This window comes from Camelus ferus, chromosome X (assembly GCF_009834535.1).
Source record: "Camelus ferus isolate YT-003-E chromosome X, BCGSAC_Cfer_1.0, whole genome shotgun sequence".
NCBI lineage: Eukaryota > Metazoa > Chordata > Mammalia > Artiodactyla > Camelidae > Camelus > Camelus ferus.
Window position 1 is genome coordinate 79,984,769 of NC_045732.1, and position 19,719 is coordinate 80,004,487.

The 19,719-nt window shown below is 49.2% G+C and overlaps 1 protein-coding gene across 4 annotated transcripts; it reads left to right on the forward strand.

The window, feature by feature from the left end:
* The first annotated feature begins 333 nt into the window (after positions 1-333).
* Positions 334-3,442, forward strand: LOC102511411 (melanoma-associated antigen 8). 4 transcript variants are annotated; one of them, XM_032474796.1, is made up of 4 exons: positions 334-399; positions 1,699-1,781; positions 1,879-2,002; positions 2,077-3,442. In XM_032474796.1, exons 1-4 carry the CDS (start codon positions 349-351, stop codon positions 2,953-2,955), a joined length of 1,137 nt encoding a protein of 378 aa, XP_032330687.1. In that variant the 5' UTR covers positions 334-348; the 3' UTR covers positions 2,956-3,442. The 4 variants fall into 4 exon arrangements, with proteins under 4 accessions (XP_032330687.1, XP_032330688.1, XP_032330686.1 ...); XM_032474797.1 differs by having other exon boundaries at positions 348-485; XM_032474795.1 differs by lacking the exon at positions 334-399 and adding an exon at positions 541-737.
* The last annotated feature ends 16,277 nt before the right edge of the window (positions 3,443-19,719 follow it).

Below are 19,719 nucleotides of genomic sequence, written 5' to 3' on the forward strand. Positions count from 1 at the left end.
AGCCCTGGGAGGGCCTGGGTGGGATGAGCACTCGTGGGGTCCTGACTTCCTGACATCCGGGTCTCGGAGGGACTGGGGTCCTGGGATGAGGGGCGGGGCCTCGGGTGGTCCAAGGGGAGGCCAGTGCTGCCTGAGTGAAAGTGAGGACCCTGAGGGAGAACAGGGGATCCCGCACCCCGGGACAGTGTTGGTCCTTGGAGACCTTAGGGCAGGGTGACCAGCGGCGGCATTTCCTGACATCCGGGTCTCACAGGGTCTGGGGTCCTGGGATGAGGGGTGGGGCTTCGAGGGTTCCAAGGGGAGGCTACATACCGCCTGAGTCAAAGTGAGGACCCCGAGGGAGAACGGATGGATCCTGCACCCCGGGACAGCGTTGGACCTTGGAGGCCTTGGGGCAGGGTGACCACCGGTGGCATTTCCTGACATCCGGGTCTCAGAGGGACTAGGGTCCTGATATGACGGGCGGGGCCTCGGGTTGCCAGAAGGTAGACCACATGCTGCCTGAGTCAAAGTGAGGACCCTGAGGGAGGAAGGAAGGGCCCCGGAACCCAGAAAACAGACCATCCACAGACAGGGAACCTTACTATCAGCTGCCCGGAGGCCCGAGGGCAGGACAGGCCCACGTGTCGTGTCATGACTGCGGCACCCTGGTCTCAGAGAGACCGGGGACTTTGTGTGAGATGGGGGGACCCTCAGATATTCAGAGGAGAGAATCCGATGTCCCACTGGGAGTGAAGGTGACGACTGCGAGCGAGCAGTGAGGGACCCTGGACCCTAAAACATAATGAGTCCTGGGAAGCCATAGGTCGGAATAACCAGAGGCGGCATTTCCTGACATCCGGGTCTCACAGGGACTGGGGTCCTGGGATGAGGGGCGGGGCCACGGGTGGGCAGAGGGGAGACGACATGCCGCCTGAGTGACGACGCTGAGGGAGAACTGAGGGGACCCGGGATCCAGAAGATAGGCCACCCCACAGAAAGGCGCCCTTGCTATCAGCTGTCCGGAGGCCCGAGGGGAGGACAGGCCCACGAGGTTTGTCCTGACTTCCGCATCCGGGTCTCAGAGAGACTGGGGACATAGAGAAAGGGAGGCGGGGGGCTCAGGTCTGCGGAGGAGAGAATCTCAGGGCCGCCTGGGAGTGAAGGTGACGACCGCGAGTTAGCACTCAGGGACCCTGCACCCCAGAAGAGAGTCAGTCCTGGGAGGCCATAGGGCGGGAGGACCTCAGGCAGCAGTTCCTGAAATGCGGGTCTCAGAGGGACTGGCGTCCTGGTATGACGGGCGGGGCCTCAGGTGGGCTGAGAGGGGAATCTCAACTCCTGCCAAGAGTCAAGGTGAGGACCCCGAGGGAGGAGTGAGGGGACCCGAGACCCCAGAACAGGGGGACGCAACCGATCCTGCCCCTGCTGGCAGCCCTGGGAGGCCCCCAGGCAGGATGAGCACACGTGGTGCGTCCTGACTTCCGCATCCAGGTCTCAGAGAGACCTCGGACTGATTATAAGGAGGGCCCCTCAGGTGGTTGGAGAGCCGAATCCCAGGTCCCGCTTGGAGTCACGGTGAGGACCCTGAGCTAGCGCGGAGAGGGCCTCCCGTGCTAGAAGAGTGGGAACCTGCCAGAGCCCAGGCCTCCCGCCACCACGCGGGTCCAGGGCTGTACCACAGTGTAGACCCGAGGTCTCCCCTCCTTTCTCTTCCAGGGTCTCCAGACACCGGGATGTGAAAGCCTAGGTCTGAGACACGTGTCCTCGGGTCACAGAGCACAGGAGGCCGGCAGTGCCGGGTGAGGTGTGGGCCCTGAGTGTGTACCCGGGGGCTCCCGGAACAGACGGGAACCCACAAGGCCAACGTCCACTCCACACACCCCCTGTCGCCCCCAGAACCTCGGGCTGGTGCCGGCAGCACCCTGAGGAGTTGCCTCACTTCCCCCGTCAGGTTCACAGACGACCGTCCACCAGGAGGAGAGCCCCTGTGAGGCCGAGGGCACCCCTGAAGAGGAGACCTGTAAGTCGCCTTTGTCAGAGCCCCTCAGGGTGGGTTTCTCAGCCCAGCCTGCTGACACACCCTCTCTCCCCCAGGCCCTTGGGTCTCCATTTGTCACCCCTTCCCTCGCTCCTCTCGGCTGCCCGACACCACTCATCGTGCCCCCCGTTGAGATGAGTGAGCTCCGCAAGGCTGCGGAAGACCTTCAGGACCCCAGAGACTCCCGGGGCCTCATGGATGTTCAGCAGATGGAGGCTGAGCAGGAGGGGGGCGCATCCCCCTGGTCCTCCTCCTCCTCAGTCTCCTCTTCCTACTCTGCCTGTGCCGTGTCCCTGCTCCATGATGCACAGCCTTCGATGGTGACTGACCTGGTGGGCTTCCTGCTCCTCAAGTATCACAGGAAGCAGCCGACCACCAGGGCAGAAATGCTGAGTATCTTCCTCAGAGAATACCAGCACCACTTCCCTGCGGTCTTCAGCCAGGCCTCTGAGTACATGCAGCTGGTCTTTGGGGTGGATGTGAAGGAGGTGGATCCCGGGGGCCACTGGTATGTCCTGGTCCCCACCCTGGGCCTCACCTGTGATGGGATGCTGGGCGATGGGCAGAGCATGCCCAAGAACGGCCTCCTGGTGATGCTCCTTTGCATGATCCACCTGGAGGGAGAGCGCCTCCCTGAGGAGGAGGTGTGGGGAGCACTGAGCAAGCTGGGGCTGCGTGCTGGGAGGGAGCACTTCATCTACGGGGAGCCCAGGGAGCTCATCACCAAAGCGTGGGTGCAGGAGGGGTACCTGGAGTACCGGCAGGTGGCCAACAGCGATCCCGCTCGCTTCGAGTTCCTGTGGGGCCCCCGGGCCCACGCGGAGATCAGCAAGTTGCAAGTCCTGGAGCATGTACACAGGGCCAGTAGACGGGGTCCCAGTTCCTTCCCATCCCTGTCAGATGAGGCTGCTAGCGATGAGGAAGAGGAGGCCTGAGCCAGACTTGCAGCCGGGCTCCTCCAGGCCCCTGTCCAGCAGCTTCTCCTGCCGGGCAGGAAGGGAGTCCATCCTTCACTCTGTGTTTGCAGAGCGAGCAGTCAGCCTTGGAAGGAGTGAGGGCCCGGGCCAGCTCGGGGGGCACGGCGTACAGCATCTCTGGGCTCCTCCCGTCCTTTATGGTGACGTGGAAATTGATCTTTGTTTCCTGTAGGTGTTTTTCAGTGCTGTTCCTATTAATAGAAGATTTAATAAGCTTCAGTATCTAACTTTGTGAATGACATTGATCACAACGTGTGTGTGCTTATCCAGTTCAAACACAACAGTTTTCCTCTTCTGTAAAGGAGACTGAAATCTCTCTCTTTTTTTTTTTTTTTTCTGTCATCCTGGATGACATAATATGGAATTGCAATTCGAATTGTTCGGGAAATGTGAGAGTAATTAGCAATAATATAGATGAGGGAAGATTTAGAACAATAAAAGTAAAAATATTAACTCGCTTCTTATCCCTTCTTGTTTGTCATTTTATACGTGTAATATCCCTATGTTTAATTGGATTTCCACGGGTTATTTAAGAAAGTAGGAGAAAATCAGTCTGAATCAATAGGATCCCCGCTCACCGTCTCACTTCATCCGCACACATTCACCGAGCCTCTGCTCTTCTCTTTGGGAAGCTGGGGTTGGGGGCGGGGGTCCTTCTGTGGGAGGTGATGGTAATGAAGCTGGGTGGTGGCGGCAGGCAGACGTGCAGACTGGCACTTTTAGTGGTGAGAGGAACGTGTCAGGTGGGAGGTTGCTGTGAGCAGTCCCTCTGGGATCGTGGATACATCTCCTGGGCGAGGGGGGAAGATGCACTTTGTTCAGGGATGCTTAGAGACCTGGTTATCCTGCCTGAGCTGCTAGGACACTCAGAATGCTCCAACTGCAGGGAGGAGTGGCGTTTGACGTGGCTCACAGTGTACTCCGTCCTGGCATATATAGTTGAAGAGGTTTGGTAACCGCCCCAAACGCGGGGTAGGATTTACTGGGGTGTGTTCTTGGAAACGGTCTGCTGGACACTTACACTGATGGCTCAGCTCCCCTCGATGGTCAGACTCCAAAGCCATAGGTGCGGAATGGTCCTGGAATTCGCAGGGAGGGAACGCCCGCCGAGGCTGAATACAAAACAGCTCAGAATCCTCCTCGGAGATGAAAGATGGTTCTTGGTGGGTATTCTAGCCTGATTTGTAAAGAGAAACTAGTTAACCATCCTTCCTCTGTGTCTAGTCTGCTGCCTGCCGCACAGGAAGGTCCTGGCTTTCAGGGTCCCTGATGCCACCTGAGCAGGTGCTCGGGCACTTCCGGTCCCGTGGAGGGCTGCTGAGTTTCCGAGGCTGAGCCTGTGTCCTGGCTTCAGGGCCAGAGAGCACGTTGCCAGCCCGCCGGCCTTGTGGGCGTTACTGCAGAGGGCAGGGCAGGAACGTGCTGTGGAGCCAGCGGGGTGAACCCTCCCTGCGGACAGGTACTAGGTCCTGCGAGAGCACATCGAATGTTGTATTTGAAAGGACGTGTCACAGGCAAGTGATTAGAGAACGTTGGAGGATTTCGAGGCACATGTGGCTTCTCAGAAGCTCCTCCAGCGGATGAAGGGAACTGCTTTCATCCCCAATTACACTAGCTGCTTTTCGTCGAGCACCTAGTACCCAGCGCTGTTCCGGAGAGACCTTGAGTGTGGCCCATGTCTTGTCTTCCTCTCCTTCCTGGACGCTGAGTGGAGGGAATATGAGATTCTTCGTGTAAACCTACAAATATTTTGTAGTAAAAAGGTGTTAAAGATCACTTTAGTAAATCCGAAGACGGAAAATAAAGTCCGTTTAAGAATCAATAGCACATTGGCCGGCAAAAAGATACCACGTGCCCTGGCTGCTGGGTTATGTGGAAAGGTATTTGGGGTCCAGGCGGTCCTTACTCCAGGGGCTGAGCTCCCAAAGAAGCAGGAAATGCTCCTGAGAGACTGTTTGATGCAACCTCGGACCAGGCAAAGTCCCTTCAGGGCCAAGGGGAGGAGCCAGACAGCTCCTCCCAATGGCACAGTCGCAAGGTGTGTGTGTCTCCTTGGACTGCTGTCTTCCTAGAGCCTTCCAGGACAGCTGTGATGTAGAGACGGGGGAGGAGGGAGGAGCATTTTGGACTGTGGGCACTGCAGAAGCTGTCTTGGGGGTGGTACGGCAGAGGGACCAGGGAGGGGCCAAGACCCCTGGGAGCAGGAGGCAGGGACACAGCACAGGAGTCTGTAGCTGAGCTGAAAGGCAAGAACTGCACGAGGACGGTGCACTCCTCTCCCCACTGCCCTCCTCCCGGGATCCACCCCTCTCTCCCTGTTCCCTTACCCACGGGGCAGGTCAGGCCTGGCCAGGAGGAGGGGATTGACGCGGATGGGGGTCCGGTGCCTGATCTGCTGGGGATGGTGAGAAGAACCTGGATCCAGGAAGCTGTGTGAGGCAGCAGCCCCAATGGCTCTGTAGAGATTGGAGTGCCCTGTGCCTGGGGTTCAACCCAGGGCTTCCCTGACCCCTGTGGTATATAGCACCTTGGCCCCACCCTCTCGAACTTGGCCTCACTCTGCCCAGCTTGGGGTTTTATCCTTCCTGTCCATTTACCGACAAGCGCTCAGCCCACGATGGGACCCAGTGGTGAAGGTTGTCTGCAATCATCTGTAAGTGAAAGTCCCCGGATAGGAATCTTCTTTCACAATCACAAATGATTCAGGTAAGTTGACAGGAGTCGATGTAGCCTGTTGGTGTCCCAGTGGCTGGTTAATAAGAACCCTTCGCTATGTGAGTAAGTGACAAAATGCTACAATTATCAATCATTCTTCAGATGATTCCCCATGTGATTCCCAAACTTTGATGAAACTGGTCACCTTGGCTGGGTAACGATGAGAGTTCCTTTCTGAGATTTTTCCTGAAAAGTGGTGCAGGGTTGACCCTTCAGCCACCCATCAAGCCAGCTAGGCCTTAGTGTCCTCAAACAGGCAGTTGGAGCAAACAAAAGGTGGGAGCAGATGGCAGGAATGGTCACCAGGGTGCCCCCCAGACCCCAGACATCCTTGGACTCAGACGAGGATGGAATGAGCTGCCTTCATCCCTTGGAGCATTTTATGCCTGTGCAGGTCACAGGCACTTCCTCACTGAGCCTTGAAGTCACCCAGCTGTTTTGACTGCAGGGTGCAGTGCCTGTGCGTGACCACACGGACTTACTGTGGGATGCGGAAACTTTGTTCTCCTCATACTAACGGTACCTGCTTACCAGTACTGTCCCATTTATTCACGGGGTCGAGGAGATGATCTCATTTGCTAAAGCAAGAGACAGGATACAGTTGCCTTGAGATTCTGGCTTTTGATAGAGTTCCATTCATACACCTGGGGAACATCACTCCTGGAATTTCTGACAGATGGCAGCGATTGCCCCTGTCCACGTCTTACGCCTCCGATAGCTGAGTTTCCGTGTCTGACTTGCGCTTGACTCTTTCGTTCGCTTCTGCTGCCATTTCAGAGCCCAGTGGTCTTAGTAATTTTTGGAAAACAGACATCCCCTGGTACCCCTGCAGAGACAAGCCTAATCAAAGCAGCAGTGTCAGGCCTCTTTATCCTCCCCTTTGATCCCATGACTAGTCTTTCAAAGGAGCTGACCCTGGGGAGGCAGGTCCCTTCGACAGAGGGCCATTCTGGAGAAGCTCTTCACTGTGGGTCATCATCCACCATCACCCGTAGCAGCTGGGCGAACGAGTGCCTTAGTCATGACGAGGAGATCTGGGCAGGTAGCACCCCATCCGTTGTAATCCGTCCCTGGCAACACTCATCTGGCAAGTTCACCTCATTTGAGGATGGCTCCTTGAGGATTCTGGTTGGTCTCTTCCTAAAGAATCATAGACGACAAGGATCGTGGACAAATAATGGGCCCTCTGTGGCAGCAGGCTGCTAAGCCACAACTGCTGGTCACTCTCTTCTGCCTCCTGTCCATTCTAGAGTCCCCGTAGTCTCGGCCAGGACCTCTGCTGTCTTCGGTGGCCCTTACTTGGTGAGGTAATGCAGACTTCTGTCCCTGAGGGCTCTGAGCCCCTGGTCCGATGCCCTTCTCAGGCTGTTGCTCTTGCACTTGAGCATTTACAGAGAAAGTAAGCAGGGACACCAAGACACATTCAAGTGCGCCACCTGGGCATTCGGCATGTCACTCTCTGTTCCCGTTGTGCCCGAGTAACCCTGCCCCCTCCTTGTGATCAGGGTCAACTATCCCCGGCAGGATGGCGACTCCTCTGTGCGCCTGCTGGTCCCCAAGTAGGAGGAGCCCAGTGTGCCCTGGGAGGACCCATGGCTTCTAGGTCAATAGGATTCTTATCTTGCCTCCTGGTGGAAACATTCTCACTTTTTGAACAATATGTCTAGCCAGCACTGACCAGTATCCACATGAGGCTGAGTATGAGTACTGAAATGTGCCTAGAGTGTCCGATGGCCTAAACGTTTAACTTAAGATAATACAGTGAAATGTACATAGGTACATGTGGCTAAAGGCTAGACAGCACAGGAGTGGACCTACAGAACCTAAACTTGGGGGACACGAAGCACAGATTCCCATGAAGGTCACAGGGAGTGATGGCAAGTGGGGGCACTCAACCCTCTGGTTCATGGATCATGTATTTGATCTCTTGCTGGGAAATGATGATGATATATTTAGAGTGTGTCCAGTAACCTGGAGGATGACACCCCATCCTCCGGGGCTGTCGTCTCCCACTTGGCACCTCGTTTGTGCTTGGAAGAGGCCATTTCACTGCTCCAGAAGACCAGCAGCTTCTGGAAGGTGCGGGCTGAGGTAGCAGCTTTGGATCTCATGGCCTCCCTCTGAGCACCTCGTTCGCTGTAAGAGAGTCTCTTGGTCCCAGGTGGTCAAAGGAGACATCCTGTTAGTCAATTGGGCATTCTGTGAGCCCTCAGTTAGTAGCACCAGACAAGGCACTACAAGTAGGAAAGTCAAAGCCATACCTAGAATGTGTATAAATTTCAGTAAACTTGAACTTCTCCCCCTTCAAGGATGGAAGTGAGATGTTGTCAACAAGTAGCCATATTGGCTCATTGGTCTACTTGAGCAGTGGTGCAACACTGGAGATTAGGCATTAGCGTCTGTACTGGCAGGGTCAACATGTGGCAGCAGCAGTAGCTAATCTGCCTTGGGTGGGTGGGTATGCTGTTGAACGCATACCTAGCATCTGCCCCCGCCACCATGGCTACTCCGTGTATCAGAACATTGTGCAGCAACGATGTGGCCACTTACAGAGGCTGGCTGCTGTCAATTAGTCAGGCCATTCTGTCTTCTTCACCGTTTAGTGCCTCCACTGTGGTGGATGCTTCTGTGAGCATTAAGGTGTCATATACATATCTTCACGTCCAGTGCCCCTTGCAATAAGTCCGTTGATATAGCCCTTCTCCGAACCTACTTGCTGCAATCTCCAAATAGTTCTCATTCTAGGTCCCTGACCAACTGGCCAATCCCTTTCCCGTCGTCTTTAAGTCCATGTATATTCTTAGCTTGGGCCACTTCTTTTATCCATACAACGTGGATCACTAGATGCACCATGTGAGGCTCTGCCCACTGGGAGAATGCTTCTGCTCACCACTGCCTTTCAAGGTCACTCTTGATTAAGGCAGTATTGCAGCAGGAGTCCATTTTCACCTTGTACCTGAAATTCAAGCAACCCGCTGATCAACTATGCTCAGCATTTCTACCCCTCCTGTAGCTGGTCATGAAAGAAGTTCCTGGTCCGTTAAGCTACAGGAATGAGCTGAGGGGCAGGTGCTGGTGCAACATCTACAGGTGCTGTTGGGTCTAGGTCACCTTCTTGTAATCCATGGCCCTGCTTGTGTCTGGTCCCAGACACACCACTTCCATTTGATGGTGGATGACTGTTGCAATCACCTCACTTTGTGGTTCTGGCAGAACCGACCTCATGAGGACCGATGGCTGCATGTCAGATGCCGAGGCTGTTCTGATCTGTTCTAGCAAAGATAACAAATCTGGTAAAGCAGTAGCCATTGAGTATGCGGTAGTCTGTAGTCCTCCTTTAGCATCCATCCGGTTTCAGTAGGGTCCAGACTGCTGAGGAGGTATGATGGGGACCACCAGCCCTGCATCCTGTTGGTCTTAAGGGTGTCATTAATATTTGGCATCTCCCCACATGAAATCTTGGTTTCTGTTTACTCTCATGGTCAAGGTACCAGGAGTACACTCAGCCTTCCCCACTCTAATAGCTCTTATAATAACGGCCCCAGACCCAGGCGGGACTTGTGCCCATCATCAAGCCAGTCCATTTTAATTACACATTTGGAGACTGCAGGCACAAGTGCTCTGGGTCAGACCTAGGGCAAAACGCCACATACTCCTGGTCTACACATGCTTCCACTCTACCAGGGGGCCTTGATGAAGCTAAAGGTACAGAGTATCAGGGCCAAAGCACATCCTGTTTCCAGGAGTTCTCACAGCGTTTCGATATTGCCTCTTTCCCCAGTGTTCGGTTGCCAAGGTGAATGGACGTGGGTCTCTTTGTGCGATAGACTTGGGGAACCATTACTATAGAAATTTGCCACGATGTTTTGGGGTCTTTCCTCAGAGGGGCCCCTCCTACCCTTCAGTCAATGGATTCTGCCTCTGACAGTTGGCTCAGGTCTGGAAACCAGGGAGGAGATCTCGACTTTGGTTGGAGCGGTTTACCCCAGCCTCTTGCTGACACACCCTTGATTTCTTTTGTTTATACAAGTTAAGCAACATACTTGTTGGCTGTCCATCTGTCTTGACAATAAAAATACTGTGTCCTGTTGACAATCTCTATACCTCTCTGCAGGTCAGAGCCCCAGATGCTGTCAACTTTGTTGCTTATCACAATCATTGTGACCACTTTTTGTTTGAACATTTTTTTATTGAGTTACAGTCATTTTACAATGTTGTGTCAATTTCCAGTGTAGATGGCAATTTTTCAGTTATACATGAACATACATATATTCATTGTCACATTCTTTTTCACTGTGAGCTAACACAAGATCTTGTATATATTCCCCTGTGCTGTACAGTACAATCTTGTTTATCTATTCTGCATATGCCTGTCAGTATCTACAGATTTCGAACTCCCAGTCTGTCCCTTCTCACCCCACTCCCGCTTGGCAACCACAAGTTTGTATTCTATGTCTATGAGTCTGTTTATGTTTTGTATTTATGTTCATTTTTGTTTGTTTTAGATTCCACATATGAGCGACCTCATATGGTATTTTTCTTTCTCTTTCCGGCTTACTTCACTCCAAATGACATCCTCCAGGGACATCCATGTTGCTGCAAATGGCGTTATGTTGTCGGTTTTTATGGCTGAATAGTATTCCATTGTATAATATACCACCATTTCTTTATCCAGTCATCTGTCGATGGACATTTAGGCTGTTTCCGTGTCTTGGCTACTGTAAATCGTGCTGCTATGAACATTGAGGTGCAGGAGTGTTTTTGAAGTAGGGTTCCTTCTGGATATTTCCCAGGAGCAGGATTACTGGGTCATAGGGTAAGTGTATTGCTATTCTTTTGGTGGAAACTCTATACTGTTTTCCGCGGTGGCTGCACCAAACTGCATTCCCACCAGCAGTGTAGGAGGGTTCCCTTTACTCCACAGCCTCTCCAGCATTTGTCATTTGTGGACTTTTGAATGATGGCCATTCTGACTGGTGTGAGGTGATACCTCATTGTAGCTGTGATTTGCATTTCTCTGATGAATAGTGATATTGAGCATTTTTTCATGTGCCTATTGATCATTTGTATTTCTTCCTTGGAGAATTGCTTGTTTAGGTCTTCTGCCCATGTTTGGATTGGGTTGTTTGTGTCTTTCTTATTAAGTCGTATGAGCTGCTTATATATTCTGGAGATCAAGCCTTTGTTGGTTTCATTGTTTGCAAACATTTTCTCGCATTTCGTAGGTTGTCATTTTGTTTTGCTTATGGTTTCCTTTGCCGTGCAGAAGCATGTAAGTTTCATTAGGTCCCATTGGTTTATTCTTGCTTTTATTTCTATTGCTTGGGTAGACTGCCCTAGGAGCACATTTCTGAAATATATGTCAGATAATGTTTTGCCTATGTTTTCTTCTAGGAAGTTTATTGTATCTTGTCTTATGTTTAAGTCCTTGATCCATTTTGAGCTTATTTTTGTGTATGGTGTAAGGGAGTGTTCTAGCTTCATTGATTTACATGCTCCTGTCCAGTTTTCCCAAACTATTTGCTGAAGAGACTGTCTTTATTCCGTTGCATATTCTTGCCTCCTTTCTCGAAGATGAGTTAACCAAAAGTTTGTGGGTTCATTTCTGGGCTCTATGTTCTGTTCCATTGGTCTATATGTGTGTTTTTGTACTAATACCATGCTGTCTTGATGACTGTAGCTCTGTAGTATTGTCTGAAGTCCGGGAGAGTTATTCCTCCAGCCTCTTTCTTTCTCTTCAGTAATGCTTTGGCAATTCTAGGTCTTTTGTGGTTCCATATAAATTTTATTATGATTTTTTCTAGTTCTGTGAAATATATCCTGGGTAATTTGATAGGGATTGCATTAAATCTGTAGATTGCCTTGGGCAGTGTGACCATTTTAACAATATTGATTCTTCCAATCCAGGAGCATGGGATATCTTTCCATTTTTTATAGTCTTCTTTAATTTCCTTAATCAGTGTTTTACAGTTCTCCTTGTATAAGTCTTTCACCTCCTTGGTTAGATTTATTGCTAGGTATTTTTTTACTTTGGGTGCTATTTTAAAGGGGATTGTTTCTTTATTTTCTTTTCCTGTTGATTCATCGTTAGCATAAAGAAATGCAACTGATTTTTGAACTTCAATCTTGTAACCTGCTACCTTGCTGAAGTCTTCGCTCAGCTCTAGTAGTTTTTGTGTGGACCTTTTAGGGTTTTCTGTATATAGAATCATGTCATGTGCATCGAGTGACACTTTTACCTCGTCTTTTCCAATTTGGATCCCTCTTATTTCTCTCTCTTGCCTGATTGCTATGGCCAAGACTTCCAAGACTACGTTGAATAGGACTGGTGATAGTTGGCAGCCTTGTCTTGTCCCAGATTTTAGTGGGAAGCTTTTGAGTTTTTCACCGTTGAGTACTATGCTGGCTGTAGTTTTGTCATATATAGCTTTTACTATGTTGAGATATGTTCCCTCTATACCCACTTTGGTGAGAGTTTCTATCGTAAATGGGTATTGAATTTTATCAAATGCTTTTTCTGTGTCTGTTGAGATGATCATGTGGTTTTTGTCCTTTGTCTTGTTGATGTGATGTATTACATTGATTGATTTGCATATGTTGAACCACCCTTGTGTCCCTGGGAGGAACCCCACCTGGTCATGATGTATAATCTGTTTTATGTGCTGTTGGATTCTATTTGCTAAGAATGTGGTAAGGATTTTTGCATCTTTCTTCATCAGGGATATTGGTCTGTAATTCTCTTTTTTGCTAGTGTCTTTGCCTGGTTTTGGTATCAGGGTGATGGTGGTTTCATAGAATGAATTTGGGAGTATTTCCTCCTTTTCAATCTTCTGGAAGACTTTGAGAAGGACTGGTATGAGTTCTTCTTTGTATGTTTGATAAAATTCCCTGGTGAAGCCGTGTGGTCGTGGACTTTTATTTGTAGGGAGGTTTTTTTATTTGCTAAATTGGTTTCATTTCTAGTGATCGGTTTGTTCAAGTGGTCGGTTTCTTCTTGGTTCAGTCGTGGTGGACTGTATGTTTCCAGTAACTTGTCCATCTCCTCTAGGTTATCCATTTTGGTTCCATATAGTTTTTCATAATATTCTCATATGATATTCTGTATTTCTATGTTATTTGTTGTAATTTCTCCATTTTCCTTTCTTATTTTGCTTATTTATGCTCTCTTTTTTTTCTTCTTTGTGAGTTTGGCCAGAGGTTTGTCGATCTTATTTACTTTTTCAAAAAACCAGCTTATGGTTTGATTGATTTTTTTCTATTGTTTTTTTAGTCTCTATTTTGTTTCTTTCCTCCCTGATCTTTCTTATTTCCTTCCTTCTGCTGCCTTTTGGGGGGTTTTTTGCTCTTCTTTTTCTAATTCTTTTAGTTGGTGGGTTAGATTGTTTATTTGAGATTGTGCTTCTTTTTTGAGGAAAGCCTGTATCGCTATAAACTTCCCTTGTAACACTGCCTTTGCTGCATCCCATAAATTTTGTGTGATTGTGTTTTCATTTTCATTCGTCTCAAGGTATTTTTTAATTTCAACTTTGATTTCATCATTGACCCATTGGTTTTTTAATAGCATGCTGTTTAATCTCCATCTTCCAAACAGAAAATAAATGAGGCAACAGAGAAATTAAATGATACAATATAAAAATTAGATTTGGTGGATATTTTGAGAGCATTACACCCCCCAAAAATAGAATATACATTCTTTTCAAGTGCACATGGAACATTTTCTAGGTTTGCTTATGTACTTGGACACAAAAGAAGCCTCAACAATTTTAAGAAGATAGAAATTATCTCAAGCATCTTTACTGACCACAATGCCAGTGAAACTTGAAATCAACTACAGTGACCACTTTCTTTTGAAATTTAAGACGCACCTCCTGAACTGAAGGGCCACATGATCAAAAACTTCTACTTCTTTTTTTTTTTAATGACATTGCAAGAAATGGGGACTCTGAAGTCAGCACCTGCACATCACTAACACCAGAATGCACTGACCACAGGTGCTGCTGTGGGCACCACCCTCCTGTGTCTTCCCACGATCTGAACCAGGGGAGTATGAATACATTGGATTCAGGCACTACTCGTGAGCACACAGGAGGCAGCTCCAGGAATTCTACAAAATCACCTGGTCATGATTTTCAGAGGTTAGAGATGCCATATCAGGCGAGTGTGAGTGCAACTGGTGAAGTTTAAATTGTTACCGTTAACACAATTCCTAAGGAAAAGGGAGAACTGATTATCATTTGTAGTCAATATGATCTTGTATATAGAAAATTCTAGTGAACACCCCCCCCCAAAGAAAAACCTATAGAAACTATTAAACGAGTTCATCAAGGATGTAGAACACAAGATCAATGTTTCAGAAAATGAATTGCATTTCCATGTACTAGCAGTGTATAATCCCAAGGTGAAATTCTGAAAACCAGTCCTTTCACAATAGCATCAAAGAAGAGATATTTGGAAGAAGACAATAAATCACATGAATTATTCACTAAATACTGCAAAACATTGCTGAAAGGAGTTTTTCACAACAACAACAAAAACAACCTAAAAGAGAGAGATGAACTCTGCTCATGAGTCAGGAGATGCAATGTTGTTAAATGCCAGGTTGCTCCAAATCGATGTATGGATTCTACACCGTCCCTATCCAAATTCCAGCAGAGTTTTGTGTAGAAATTGATGAGCTGATGTGAAATTCATCTTATGATGCAAAATGCCCAGCATAGCCACAAAATGTTTGAAAAAAAAAGCTAGAGGACTTCCTTGCACTTGGTGATATCAAAACCTAAAGTAATGATATAGGAACCATGACAATACAATTGTGTTGTAAGGTTAGGCGTATAGACCAACAGAACAGAATGGAGGTTTCCTAGATAAACTCATTTACCTGTGGTTAATGGATTTTTAAAAGGTGCTTATATGGTAAATACACAGGGATAGGATCATCGTTTCAACAATTGGTGCTGGGAAAAGTCGGTATCCACCTGCAAGAATGTAAATTTATAGCATTTCCTCAGATCACACTCAAAAATTCTTCAAGTACAGCTGAAATCTTCAACCCCATTACCGCCTGCAAGGGTGGTTTCTGCATCTGCGCTTCTGCTCTGTAAGCTGCCATTGTCTCTATCTGCCTGTCTGTCTCTTCCACTTGGGGGAGCAGTGGTTTTGCCTGCCACCTCCATTCTCTCATGGATCTGAGAAGAGTCACTGATTTTCAATGTGCTCACCTGTTTTCTCTCTGTGAGGATGGGTTGTGCTGACTTCCAAGCTCCTCACATGCCTGACCAGAAACCACAAGTCTCCAGTAAATGTTTGGTTCTTGAAAGGTGGTATTAAGACCCCTTGTATGCCAGCAGGAGTGATCAGGTCGAGAGCAAGGGTTAAATGATGCAAGAAAAAAAGGGGCAGAATTTAAAGAGAAAAGTGCTTGGGAAAGAGTGGGCTTCTGGTCTTAAATAGGTGCCTGGAAGTTTGTAACCCTTTAAGGGATCGGGGCAGAGAATGCAGGCATCTGGGTGGGGTCATGAGAAGAGGGAGAAAACAGGTGGCAACGTGACCAGGTACAGAAGTAGACCCGCACACATATGCAGGCACGGACAACCGCTCATCAGTAACACGACAAAACTCCGAGGTGAAAACGTAATCTTATCAACAATTAGGTCTGGAACAACCGGATAGCCACGTGCCAGAAATAAAGCTTAATCTGTACCTTGCTCCATATAACAAATAACACAAAATGGATGGTAGAAGTCCATGTCAAAAGTAAAAGTGTGATGCTTCCTGGAGAACACCTCGGAGACGATCTTTGTCACCTTTGGTGAGTGTGGTAAGTTTGAAGATATCGAGGTTGATCAAGGAAGAGCCCGGGCCAGGAGAGGCAGGAACACACAAGCATCGTGGAGCAGCACTTGGATGCGGTTGCCTGAGAGGAGAGTCCCTCCCAGGAAGGACCTTCGAGAGGCAGAGGCACCAGGCCACCTCCCAGAAGGGGCATAACGCCAGGGACCTCCCAGGAGAGAAGGGGAATCGGACGGGGGCTTCACACATCTGGAAGGTGCTGCTCGGCAGCAAGGTGGCAGTCTCTGGGCTAGAGAGCTCCAGGGGGCGCTGGCAGTCACAGACCTTTACCGCTGCAGGGTTTGTCTTCTGGAGGGTTAGTGACGGTGGGACGGCGGGTGCCGTTTGCGGCGCCTGCGAAGTGGGGAGGTTCTAAGTAGCTGCGTAGCACAGGACTGGATTTCAACTTTCAAAGAAATGTCTTCCTCGACCTCCCATTGTCCTTGTGTTTCGTGGCTCACTCCAGAACTTAGTAAAATTCTTTGCAGAACTGTCCAGGTGTTGGGCTCCAAATGCTACCTTCGTCAGCTCCCATCAGACAACTCCCCCCACAGCTGCATGGGAGCAGCTCCTCTCAAGGTCACCAGTTACCTACATTTTCACCAACTAACAGTAAATTCTCACCGGCACTCAGCAGAGCTGACCACGTGCTCCCAGAGACTGTTCCACACTTGCATTTCCTTCACTCTCACTGACTCTTCCTTCCCAGCTCCTTTCCCTGAAGACCTAGCCAAATGGCTCCAAGTGGCTCACAGCCTTGAACTTGGTCTTGGTCGCCGTCTCTCTCACCTGGTGATCATGTGTCCAGTCCCGTGGCTTCACATGCCATCTGTCCCCTGGGAACTCTCAGTTTCTACCAATAGCGAACTCTTTCCTGAGTTCCAGACTCCTCTATACATCCTCTGGGTTGCCTAGCAAATTCACAGACAGAGCTCGGGTTCATTAGAGCTCTTTCCGTCCTCCCGCCCCTCCCCAGTCTGGTTCCACTTGCATCTTCGGAACGTCCATCCATGGAAACTCTGGTTTCCAGGTGTTCGAGCCCAAATTGCCATAGTCTTTCTGGGCCACCTGCTTTCCCTCGCATTCAGCATCCAAACAGCCAGTGAGGCCTGGATGGCTCTCACTCCAATTGCTTCAGGACCGCAAAGGAGGCAGGGATCACTGGGAAGCATCGTGGAGACTGCTCCTCTAGGCAGGGACTCTGTTGTTCACGGCTGCTTTGCTGGTGCCAAGCACAGTGCCTGGAACACAGAAGAGTAGCCCTTAGTGCCTGCTGACCTCCCGATGGTTCACATCTCCTAGGAGCCTTCTGTTCTGAAGAATAGAGGTTGTGAAACACCAGCTGAAACATGTTCGTCTCCACTGCTTGGAACAGAGTTCTTCAGAACAAGTCTTCTTTTTTGTTCCAAAGGGTATTCGTACAACCTTGCACAGTGTCTGGCATGTGGTAGGTGCTCAGTACAGGAAGAGATGCATAAAGGAATAATGAATCCTTGACTGAGTGATTATACACATGGAACCAAATCTATGGGTACAACAGAATCATTTTTAAGGCTTTATTGACATATCATTTAAATACCATAAAATTTTCCCATTTAAAGTGGTCAGTTAAATATGGGTATTAAATGTCCTGAGTTGTACAGCCATCATCAAAGGCAAAGGCTCGAAAATGTCCGCCACCTTCGTAAGATCCCTCGTGCCACCTGTAGGTAAACCCTGCTCTCGCCCTCCACCGCAGGCAAACGCTGCTCCACTGTCTGTCTCTAAGGGTGTGATTGTCTCCGAGCTTGTTATGAACGGGCTCCTGTCTCACGGCTTACTGGGCCCATCCTGGTTAGCACATGCAGCGGGGGTTGTTTTGGCTTCCTTGTATTCACTTTATCTTCGAATACTATGTCATTACATCGCACGGACTGATCACATGTTGCTTATTCACTCACCAGTTGAGGGACATTTGGGTTGCTTCCCTTTGCAGTTACCCTGACTATCGTCCTAGTCACAGTCACGTGGCAGTCTTAAGACGAGCACGTATTTCCTTTTTCCTCAGGTAGTGGAATTGCTGGTCATAGGGTAATTTTATGGTGAAAACTTTCAGTATTGGATTGTCTTTATTTTTGAGTTGCAGAGGGCTTTTTTGGTTTGTTCTGTTTCATTGGCTAATCTGGAAATGAGTCCCTCATCAGGGTCAGGGACATGATTTGCATATATTTTCTCCTCGACTGTGGTTTTCATTTTCTTAGTTGTGCCTTTTACTATGAAAAAGTATTTATTAATTTTTTTTCATTCAGGGATGGTGGTTTTGGTGTCTTACTTAAGAATTCTTTACTAAATCCAAGGTTGTGAAGATTTTTTCCTATGACGGATCCCTTCCCGTGGGCCAGCACAGACCCCAGGACTGGCCGCACACCCCCCTGTGGGCGAGCACCAGCCGGGACTCCCTGGGCTCCGCCCCGCCCCCCTACCAGCAGGTCAACAGCAACACCGGAAGCCCTAGAGCCCTGAAGCCAGCACCCCAGGGACCCAGCTGCCTACTGGGCGGCCCGCACCTGCAGGAAGCAGAGATGGATGGAGGGGCCCACGGGGGAAGACCAGGCAAGGGCACCTGGGCAACGTCAGCTCTCAAGGACCCGGGGACTCGGGCAGGAGGACCCTAGATTCATAAAGCCCACAGACAGTCCCCAAATTCTGTCTGATGTGCCTTGTCACTTTCTGTCGTTAAGCCTGCTTTTGTATTTTGGAAATAGAGTCCTGCCGTTTGTTCCTTTAGCACATCATGAAGTCGTGAGAATAGAAATGAATGAAGTCACGGAAGTTTGGTCTCAGCTAGAAAGAGGGGAACAGGGCAGCGTGGACACATTCAGAGCAGCCTGATCTTTACTAAAAGGCTCTACAATCGTGGGACCAGTACCAAGCACCACGTAGGGTTCTACATCTGTAACATGGGTTTCACAACCTGCACTTTGTGATGCTGTTGGAATGGAGGCCATGTAGTAAAACACCTGGCTCAATGCCTGGTGTGTATTGGATCTTTAGTGGCTGGTACATATTTCTAGTATTATTTTCACCCCAGACCCTACCACTCCCTCTCTGGAAATGATTTTGCTCCCATGACATCTCTGAGAACTTCTAACTCAGTAGGAAACAGAAAGGAAATTCAGCCGAATGGCCACTCTACATATTTCCCTCCTGGAGGATACATTATACAATTTGGCTGTGTGTGAGCTGAGGTCTTCCCCGGCTGGGAGTAACGAGCTCAAAGCTCCAGAATTTCAGTTAAAAACCAGCTCCTTCCCTGTTTTGCAGCTTCTCTTCCATCCAAACCATTATTTTACTCATTTCATCCCCACAAAAATCTAGATCTTGCTTAAAATTGGCTAAATGGCACTCAAGGTAACAAAGATTTTCTCAGCTCAGTGGAATCGATCCTGGCTTTCTGAGACCGGGAAGAAGACTTCCTGCCCAGTGGGTTCTGGGCCTCACTTCAGGGAAGTTTCACTCTGGTCCTAAGGAAACCCTTGGGAGATGATGGATTATAAAACACCTAGCTCGTAAGTGCATTCGAGTGCAATGTGACAGGACCCCAGAATGACTTCCTTCTTTCCCCAAGAGGAGCGCTCTCTTTGCTTTCTTCAGGATCCAGAAGGATCCTCTCAGTGCCTCATGTCCGATTGTCCTCTCAGCCTTAACACATGCTCTTTGATTCTAGCCGCCGCCACGCCGCCACCACCCAGCTACTTTACCAACACCTCCCACAGAAGGACCCCCAGCTTCCCAAGGCCCCCAACTGCCCAGGCTCCTGGCACCTATACTTGAGTGCTCATTCCCAGACTCCCACCGCCTCACCCCATTTTTACTTGCTCTATGGGACTTAAGGGACATCTCACCATCTTCCTGATGTGACTGCGGCTCCGAGACTATCATTGTAGGTGTGGGGCGTCCTGCTTTTCCTAGTGTCCCCACTACTAACACAGGGTCCACCAGAGAGCAGAGGCTCAGTGAATGTCTGTGGAATAAATAAGATGGGGAGCAGGGATCCTACTGATTCAGATTGATTTTCTCCACGTTCTTCAATAGCCCATGCAAATCCAACTCAACATGGATATCTTAGTTTTACAGAATGACAGACACAATGGGATAAGAAGCTAGAAATTGATGGGGAATGCTTAACCCCATCAAATT